This window comes from Rhinopithecus bieti, unplaced genomic scaffold (genome assembly GCF_001698545.2).
Source record: "Rhinopithecus bieti isolate Rb0 unplaced genomic scaffold, ASM169854v2 scaffold_25304, whole genome shotgun sequence".
In the NCBI taxonomy this organism is placed as follows: Eukaryota; Metazoa; Chordata; class Mammalia; order Primates; family Cercopithecidae; genus Rhinopithecus; species Rhinopithecus bieti.
In genome coordinates this window covers 267,700-277,715 of record NW_016811568.1, presented here as the reverse complement: position 1 = coordinate 277,715, position 10,016 = coordinate 267,700, and the positions used below count along the sequence as shown (strand labels likewise).

Sequence of the window (10,016 nt, the reverse complement as noted above, 5' to 3'; positions counted from 1 at the left end):
CGTCCCCGCTCCTCCCTCCCCTCGGCCCCCTGCCCTCCCTCCCTGTCCCCTCCCGCAGCAGCCCCAGCCAGCAGCTCTGCGCCCAGGACGGCGCTGCAGCCGCAGGAGTCGGTGGGCGCGGGGGCCGGCGAGGCGGCGCTGTCCCTGCCCGGGCTGCTCTTCGGCGCCCCCGCGCTGCTGGGCCTGGCACTGGTCCTGGCGCTGGTCCTGGTGGGCCTGGTGAGCTGGAGGCGACGACAGCGGCGGCTTCGCGGCGCGTCCTTCGCAGAGGCCCCCGACGGAGACAAGGACAAGGACGGTGAGTTCCTTGTGTAGGGGAACCAGTCCGAGCGGGGCACAGGGGTTGGGGTGTCGGGACGCCCCAGGGGGTGATGCATGGCCCCTGGGGGGAGAGAAGGGCTTTAAGGGAAACGGAGACAGAGAAGCGGAGAAGAGTTTGCTCTGAGGAGCTCAGGCTGAGGACGGAGACATAGTCCTGCCCCTGAGACCCTGGTGGGAGCCAGGAACAGCTCTGCCCTACCAGACCCCAGTGTGAGGAAGAGACAGTTCGCGGGAAGGGGGCCCCGTCTGAAGGAGGAGCCTGTCCTGCCCTTTGGGAGTCTAACGGAGCTTGGTTCCCCCACAAATCCCTGCAGGGTTTGCCAGACTGAGCCCCAGCTCCCCAACTCCCTGCCCTGCCAGCTCCCCACTGGCCAGGCCTCTGGACTCAGGGTCAGCCATGTGCCACCCCTCCCCACCCTGCAGTGGGCTTCATTTGACGGAGTACTGCCCCTCCAGAGGAGTCTTCTAGGGGAGGGAGGGAAGGCTGTGACCCAGTACCGCGCCTCTATCCCCTCTGCCCTGCCCCAGAGCCCCTGGACAAGGTCATCATTCTGTCTCCGGGAATCTCTGATGCTGCAGCTCCTGCCTGGCCTCCTCCGGGGGAAGACCCAGGAACCACCCCACCTGGCCACAGTGTCCCTGTGCCAGCCACAGAGCTGGGCTCCACTGAACTGGTGACCACCAAGACGGCCGGCCCTGAGCAACAATAGCAGGGAGCTGGCAGGAGGTGGCCCCTGCCCTCCCTCTGGACCCCCGCCAGGGGCTTGGAAATCAAATTTAGCTCTTCACTCCAGCACGCACATGCCCTCTTTCTGGGACCAGGCTAACCCTGCAGAAGGGCAGACACTACAGACCACAGCGTTCAGCCCCCATGGTGTGCTCGCCTTTGGCTTCAGACCACATCATCTTTGACAGCCCTTGAAGGTGGTAGCCCAGCTCCTGTTCCTGTGCCTTCAAAAGGCTGGGGCACTATGAGTAAGAGACCGCTTTTAAAATGGGGAAGGCACCATCAAGCCAAAATGAATCTGAAAAAGGACCAAGTGGGAGGATGCCTAATTTGTAGCTGGGTGGTTTTTTGTGTTTGTTTGATTTTTTTATTTTTTTTTATTTTTTGAGACGAGTCTTGCTCTGTCACCAGGCTGGAGTGCAGTGGCGCGATCTCACCTCACTGAAACCTCTGACTCCTTGTTCAAGTGATTCTCCTGCCTCAACCTCCTGAATAGCTGGGATTACAGGCATGCACCACCACAGCCAGCTAATTTTTGTATTTTTAGTAGAGACGGGATTTCACCACGTTGGCCAGATGGTCTCGATTTCCTGACCTCGTGATTCACCCTCCTCGTCCTCCCAAAGTGCTGGGATTACAGGCATGAGCCACCGCACCTGGTCTTGTTTTGTTTTTTGTTTTTTTTTTTTTTTTTTTTGAGACACGGTCTTGCTGTATCACCCAGGCTGGAGTGCAATGATGGGTCCCCAGTACATTGCAGCCTGGGCTCAAGCGATCTTTCTGCTTCAGCCTCCTGAGTAGCTGAGACTACAGGTGCTCCAACTTGCCCAGCTAATCTTTTTTTTTTTTTTTTTTTTTTTTAAAGACAGGGTCTGGATATGTTGCCCAGGCCAGTCTCAAACTCCTGGCCTCAGGCAGTCCTCCCCAAAGGGCTGGGATTATAGGCATGAGGCACTGCGCCTGGCCTCTATTTCTTTAATACCTGCCCTCAGAGCCGTCCTGCTTTTAAACTGATGCAAATGGCGGCAGTGCATCATCAATTCATGGGTTTGCTTGCTTTGGGATTTAGTACAAGACTATTTTAAGAAATAACAAAGGAGAAAAGATTGAACTGGATTTTGCTGAATCTAAGGTATCTGTACCCCAGGGTCAACCTTGAGATTGGCCCAATCTGCCAGAACCTAAGATGCCATTTTGACCCCAGTGGTAGCTTCTAGAGCCACAAGCCTGCATTTGAGAGGAGATGCGCAGCCTCCAGGGCTGGACTCCAAACTCAAGCTGAAGGAACATGTTGGCAGGCAGCTCTCTCAGGGTCCACCTGGAGTTCCAGCTGCTCCAAGACGCAGCACGTTCAGCCATATACACGGAAGGGCTGGGACCTACAAGAGGCTCCTTTGTGTAGAGGCCAGGGCAGGCCTGTGACCTTGAACCAGGTGGACATGAGGTTCCTTGAATTCCTTCTCGCTCTGGCTTGTTCCCCTGAAGCACTGGCCCCCCAGTGCTGGGCTCATTTGGCCATCCTGTGCCAGTCCCCTTGTCACCCACCGTCACAGTGGAAGCTGCTCCCTCCTCTTACAGCCCCAAGCTTTTCCTTACTCTGGGGCCTGGGGACAAGACTGTCTCTTTCCACTCCTGGATGACACTGTGCACTCCCAGTCAGCCGCCTCCTGCCTGCCCTCCTGCACAGGGTTCAAACCTCCTGAGCTGGACTCCATCCACCCTGGGCAGCTTCCTTGGAACTTGTTGCAGCTTAGCATCTTTGGAAGGGAGCACTGGACTAAGAGTCAAAAGGTGGAGTTCTGGGCACTGTCTTTCCACTCTTGGGCCCTGGGCATGTTCTGTTCCATGCAGCAGATGTTTTCTGCCTGCTTCCACCTGAGCTGCCACCAGCGCTGCCTGGAGACCCCCTGCTTCTCCTGCCCCTCCTATCCCTTGCCAGGCCTCTGGACTCAGTGCTTCCTGTCCCAAGGACCTGTTGTGTGCCCAGCTCAGAAGACAGTGGCCACTCACATCCAGGTCTCTGCCTGGCTACTTGCTCTGTGAACCCATCTCAGATGCCCCTGCCCCCAGGGAGCCAGGTGACAGGGTGAGGTCAAGTGACAAGCAGTAGGTATGGGAGAGGGTTGGTGGGGTCAGGCCCACATGGGCCCAGCCATCCACTCCCCTTCCATCTGGGGTTGGGGGAGTCTGAGCTGCTCCTGGCCACCCTACCTCCCACCCCATCTTCTCCTGGACTCCCCACCTCCCACCCCATCTTCTCCTGGACAACCCCATCTCCCACCCCATCTTTTGCTACAGCTAGGGTTAGCGCAGCCGGTGAAAACCCCGAGGGTGGGTGAAACCCCTCTGGGTCCCAGACATGCAAACCTTGGGCATCTCTCTGGCCCCGCCAGCCGGTAGGAAGTTTCCCCTGAGTTCTTAGTTTTTTCTTCTGAAAAATGAGCGGTTGGATGCAAGGTTCTCCTCCCAGCCTGTGGTCCCCAGAGAAGGACAGGAAAGAACCTTAGATAATTCTCCTATGCATTTCACAGATGAGGAAACTGAGGCCCAGAGCCGCCACATCGATCCCTCATTAGATCTTTATAAGAGCACCTGGAGGAGGAGGGTGGGGTGTTTGTGTTTGCTTACATTTTTTTGAATAAAAAAATGAAGATAGGCATTTTGTAGACAATCTGGAAGTTCTGGACCGGAATCCATGATGTAGTCAGGGAAGACATGACCTGTGTCCAGTAACCCCAGGCCTCGAGTGTGTGGTGTATTTTTCTACATAATTGTAATCATTCTATACACACAAATTCATGTCTTGACCATCATATTAATATTTGGTAAGTTTTTCTCTCTTTAAATACTTCACAATAAAGTTTTCAACATGGTAAGGTTTTCCACCCGGGCATTTGGATACTTTGGTTTTTGCTGTTGTGGCCAAGATGGCCTCCTTCCACATGGTCATATTCAGGGGTCTCTGTTTCCCAGCACAGTTGTTGTGCCAAAGGCCTTGACCTTTTTTTTTTTTTTTTTGGGGGGTGGGGGACAGAGTTTCACTCTTGTTGCCCAGGCTGGAGTGCAGTGGTGCAATCTCGGCCCACTGCAACCTCCACCTCCTGGGTTCAAGTGATTCTCCTGCCTCAGCCTCCTAAGTAGCTGGGATTACAGGCATGCGGCACCACACCCTGCTGATTTTGTACTTTTAGTACGGACAGGGTTTCTCCATGTTGGCCAGGCTGGTCTCGAACTTCTGACCTCAGGCGATCCGCCTGCCTGGCCTCCCACAGTGCTGGGATGACAGGTGTGAGAACCGTGCCCATCCGGCCAGGCTTGACCTTTTCAAAGGTCCCTGTTGGTCCATTTTTTCTCCTGCAAATCTATACCATTTCACATCCACCAGCAGTGATTATATGGTCCAGTTTGCAGATAGGAAAAGAGAGGCCCTGTGAGGTAACGGGATCCAGCCCAAGATACAACAGGTGGGTGACGGAGCTGTGCGAACCCTGGGTTCCCGCGCCTGGCTGGTGTGCCTGCCCAGCAGAAGGTCATTGACCCAGACACCCTCCTTGGGAGCGGAGAATTCCGGACTGAGGCCAGGCCGCACCCCTTGGTTTCATCACTACTCAGATTTTCTCCCTATCTGGTCTCTCTTTTTGGTAAGAGGGATCCCAGACAGACGCTGGAAGGGCCGTTTTCAGGGTAGGAACGGAAGGAAAAGGCCCCTCTCTGAGCCTGTGTTTCGGGCCAGCTTTTCCTGAAGGAGGGTCTGATTTCAACCAGGTCCCCAGGACCCTGGCCGGTGGGGGCAGGGCTGGCTGAAGTCTCGCTTCCTCCTGGGGCTTCCTGCAGGCCCCTTTCACTTCCTGCCTGGTAGCCGGAGGCTGGGGGCTCCGGGAGGGGTTGAGAAGCCCAGCTGGTGAGGCCAGGGAGGAAGGCCCCTCACCTTCGTTTCAGCAGGGATGGCTCAACATGGCACTATCCCTACAAGCTGGTAGCACCTCCCTGGGCCTCAACTTTCTGCTAAATGGGGCTCTTGAGGGCCACCCAGCTGTCCTTGAAGATTAAAGAGGTCATGTGGCATGTAGGGACAGAGGGACCCCTGCCAGGGCCAGGGAACGCCCCCAGCAGGGAGGTGTGAGCAGGCCTAGTCCTGCCCTCATGACCCCGGGGTGCGGGGGAGAGAGAATGGGGGTGCGGTAGAAACGACTGCCCCAAATAGCGGAATAGCGGGCAGAGTCGGGGAGCAACCGGGAGGAAAGAGATGCCAGTGTTCCCCGCCCCTGCGCTTCCTCCCGGGACTCAGACGGGCGCTCAGTGGTTGGCGTGGGGTACGGGGGGGAGGGACGCTACTGGGGTCCCGGGACCCAGGGGAACCTTGGCATCTCTCCACTCCCTAGACTGCGGATAATCTAGGATCCAGGCCCGAATCCAGGGACTTCGGGGCGGGTGAGTCTCTGAGCGGCTCCTGCAGTCAGCCCCGGCCACCACCGGCCCCGGGCGATTTGGGCGTGGGGCGGGGACTGGGCGGGGTGCGGCCGAGGGGCGGGGTCAAGAAGAGAGGCGGGGCTGAGGGACCCCAAGTCTCAAGGTGGCCGGAAAGGGGCGGGGCCAGAGGCATGCCGAAGGGGTGGGGTCAAGGCCAAGGGGCGAGGAAAAAGCGTGGGACCGGATAAGGGGCAGGACCAAGGCCGAGGGCACCTGCTTCGGGCTCCCGACCTCTGCGCCCTCGGGAGTCCGTGTTCTCAGGCGCATCCCGAGCCCTGGGGGCCTGGATGTGGCCCACGGCCCCGACTGAAGGGCGAGGCTCAGGGGAGAGGGCGCGAGACGCCTCAGCCCGAAACTGCGACCCAGGAGCAGGGGGACTGGCGGGGAGAGCGCACCTGTCCCCGTGCACGCGCTGTGGCCTCCGCGGAGTTCTGTCCTGTCTTGGTTCCCGCGCTAAGGTCTCGGTGTCCGCTCCGGATTCGCACGTACACTGAGGGCTTTGGAGGGTCCTGAAGGGGGAGCCCGTGGGAGCGTTCAGGCAGAGGGACTACCTGTGACAGCTAAAGTGCTGATCCTGAGGCACGGCGGTGTGCGGGCCGGGGAGACGGTGTCGGGGGCATCAGGACGGGGGGGCCGAGCCCCAGCTCCCAGCCTCCCAGTCCCGCCGCTCCCTGGCGACTCAGGAGCCTGGGCGCCCCTTCCCTCCCACGGGCAGCTGGAGCCTGAGTCAGAGTTGCCTCGCGGGAGACAAAGACAGCCGTGGGCCCTCCCTCCAGACCCCCTCCTGGTACCGGCATTTGCACCAGCAGGGAGCCCAGAGTCCCCCAAGAACCTCTGCTTCTTGGGTAACTGCATCATTGAGGAAATGGAAGAGTTTAGGAATGAGGCCTCGGAGGCTTGTGGGTGGCATCCGCGGTCATGGTCTTCTCAGCCTGGCTTCAGTGGGAGCTCCCACCAGGCCGCATGTACCTGGGTGTTTCCTGTCTGGGGCCCACTGCTTCTCCCTGTAACCCTGCCGAATTGCCGGTAGCCCATCTTGCAGATGGCAAAACTGAGGCCTAGAAAGGTTGAATGGCCCTGGAGAGCAGGAATTCCAACCCTGTCAGCCTGGCTCCAAAATAAAGGATAAAGGCTGGGCGCAGTGGCTCGCACCTGTAATCCCAGCAATTTGGGAAGTCAAAGCTGGCCGATAACTTGAGATCAGGAGTTCCAGAGCCGCCCTGCCAACATGCTGAAACCCTGTCTCTACTAAAAATACAAAAATTAGGCCGGGCCTGGTGGTTCACGCCTGTAATCCCAGAACTTTGGGAGGCCGAGGCAGGCGGATCACCTGAGGTCAGGAGTTCGCGAGCAGCCTGATCAATATGGTGAAACCCTGTATCCACTAAAAATTACAAAAATTAGCCAGGTGTGGTGGTGTGCACCAGTAATCCCAGCTCCTCGAGAGGCTGAGGCAGGAGAATCGCTTGAATCCGGGAGGTGGAGGTTGGAGTGAGCCAAGATCAAGCCACTGCATTCTAGCCTGGGTGACAGTGTGAGACTCTATCTCAAAACAAAACAAAACAAAAATTAACCAGGCATGGTGGCAGGTCCCTATAAATCCCAGCTATTCAGGAGGCTGAGGCAGGAGAATTGGTTGAATCCAGGAGGCAGAGGTTGCAGTGAGCCGAGATCACACCACTGCACTCCAGCCTGGGCAACAGAGGGATACTCCGTCTAAAAAATAAATAAATAAATAAAACCTAGAAACTCTGGGCATGTGGGGCTGGAAAGGGATTCCAGGAAGAGAGGGCAGCCTGCATGTCCAGGCAGGGGGCAGGTGAGCCTGGATCAGGTGTTGGCGAGGGCCCTGTTGTGGAGTAGGAGTGCTTCCAGGGTGTGCTGAACTGGCCACAATGTGGATTGGGGGCTCATAGTGCAGGTTCTAGGCCAGACCCTGCCCTTCCTGGCTGTGTGCCAGTCACAGCAAGTCACTTCCTCTCTCTGAGTCTTGAGTTTCTCTCTAGGAAATCCCAAACCTTTCCCAGGGCTCAGCAGAGCTGGCAGACTGGTCACCAACCATCTAATATGGAGACATTGAGGCCCAGCACAAGCTGGTTGTCATGTCCACACCTCTCAGGGCCCCCAGCCTTCCCCAGCCAGAACTGAGTACCAGGTGAGGGCTAGACATGGAGGAGGGCCATTTTTGCACAGGAGCATGCATGTGACACACATGTGTGCACACACATGCCCACTGTGCAGGGAGGGCCCTCAGAGTCATGCTAGCCCTGGACATGCACACTCTTGCTTTCACCCAAGCACGCGCAGACACCCGTACACTCGAGCTGCCAACATTGGGAGCTGGGGGCGGGGCGGGTGCCCTTCAGGAGCAGGGACTCAGCTCCTCTGCCCGCCCCGCGGGGCTCACTGCAGATGCCAGGGGTTATTTTAAGCCTGGATCAATGGATGAATTTTGGTGACACAGGCTTGGTGGTAGTGGAGGGGGGCAGGCAGAAGAGATAAGGGGTGGGTGCCCTGGAGCCTTGATGGGGTGAGAGACCCTGGGGTCCAGGGCAAAGGGGTCACTCCTCGGCTGGGCTGCTCTATCTCCAGATCCCCTCACCCAGCACATGGCCAGGCACCTGAGGCAGTGTCAGCTGAATGGGCGATCAGATCCCAGGACTCAGCCAGTCAGGGTCAGCTGGGCTCTGTGTTCGCAGCTGCCCTTTCCTGCTCCACTCACTCCCTGCGGCCAGGTGTTCCCATGGAGAAGAGAGGGTATCCAGTGCCTGGTACAGACCCAGTAGTTGTGGTTACCTATGGCTGCTGACTGACCACTGAATCAGATTGAGATGGGGAGGAAGGCATGTGTGTGTGAGTGTATGTGGCGGGGGGGGTGTTGGGGGTTGGACATCAGTCCCTGGGAGGGGCTGGAATCCACTTCCTTCATCGGACAAATGGCTGTCACTATGTACATGTATTTGAAGGTCTGAAGGGGTCAACATGAGGAAAGCACCCAGTACCAGAACAGTGGGGGCAGGAGGGGTCCAGAAAGGGGAGCACTGGGAGACTTGCTCTGACCCAGCAGGGTCACCCTAACTTGGAAGAGTCCCCAGTTCCAAGGGGGCAGAGACAAGCCTCTTTCAACCCAGGTGCCCAGCAATGGGTGGGAAAAGTGGGAGAAGTGGCCCCCCTCAGAGCCCCTGCAGCCTCCAGGGCAGTGGGCAGAGGGCAGTGGGGACTTCAATACCAGCGGTGCGGGTTGTGCCACTGATTCCATTTCTAGGAATGCCCCCTAAGGAAGCAGGAAAGGACACTCTAGAAAGTAGAGCTCAGAAGCTCTGAGAAGAATCACAAATGAGAAGTTTCTTTTTTTTTTCTTTTTCTTTTTCTTTTTTTGAAGACAGAGTCTCAATCTATTGCCCAGGCTGCAGTGCAATGGCACAATCTTGGCTCACTGCAACCTCTGCCTCCCAGGTTCAAGCGATTCTCGGGCCTCAGCCTCCCCAGTAGCTGGGATTACAGGTGCCCGACACCACGCCCAGCTAATTTTTGTATTTTTAGTAGAGGTGGGGTTTCACCGTGTTGGTCAGGCTGGTCTCCAACTCCTGACCTCATGATCCACCTGCCTCTGCCTCCCAAAGTGCTGGGATTACAGGCGTGAGCCACTGCCCCCAGCCAAACGAAAAGTTTAAGGATGGCAAAAAGTCAACGACAAACCAGTTGCAATCTAGATGTAAAGTGTGGCATATTTTAGTGTGGTTGTCTCTGGCCATGGGATTAAAACAATTTCATTTAATTCCTTTGTTCATCTGTGTTTTTCTTCTAAACTGGTAATAAGGAGTCCTTTAATGAGGGTGGATTTTCGGGACTGGATGGGAAGTGTGTGTACGTGTGTGTGCACACGTGTGTGTGTAGATGGGGGGAAGAGGCTGTCTTTGGCCAGGGCACAAGGAGAAGCTCTGAGGGGGAAGGTTACCTCCTCTTCCTGTCTGAACCCATTAATACCTGAAATTAGCCTGTCAGCCCTTCATGTCAGGCAACAGACTTGATCCTCCTTAAAATGTAAATCCTTCCTCTTCTTCTCCCCGAGCTTCTCCACTTTCATAAGCTGGTCCCAGTTCCTGAGTGAAGGATGGATGGAAAGGGGACCAGGAGGGACCCTAGGGAGCCCCAAATGCTTCATCTCAAAGAAACTAGGCGCTGGAGTCCTTTCATTTAGAGGCCTGAGCTGCACACTGGGTCAGTTGCACGCCCAGTCCTTGCCCTCCTGCTGTTTCCGTCTGGACAGAGGGAGGTTCCATATCGACCCCTACCTCCTGGAAGGGGCAGATTATGAGTCTGCCCTCCAGGAAGAGTTTTTGATGTTAAGATGAGATACTGAGGCAGGGAGAAGCCAGGCACCAGTACCTTCTCCTGTTCAACTCAACCCCGAAAACACCACTGGGTCGTGCTGGGACCAGATCCGGGCTCCTTAGGGCCCCCACACCCTACCCCTCGGTTTGTGAAAGGACCTGCG

The 10,016-nt window shown here is 56.8% G+C and overlaps 1 protein-coding gene across 1 annotated transcript; it reads left to right on the top strand.

The window, feature by feature from the left end:
• Positions 1 to 18: 18 nt before the first annotated feature.
• On the top strand, positions 19 to 1,320 carry TNFRSF13C (TNF receptor superfamily member 13C; the record flags this gene model as incomplete). The annotated part of the gene is made up of 2 exons (XM_017894085.1): positions 19 to 298; positions 850 to 1,320. Coding segments are annotated over 2 exons (462 nt in total), but the record flags the coding sequence as incomplete, so codon positions are not given.
• Positions 1,321 to 10,016: the final 8,696 nt, after the last annotated feature.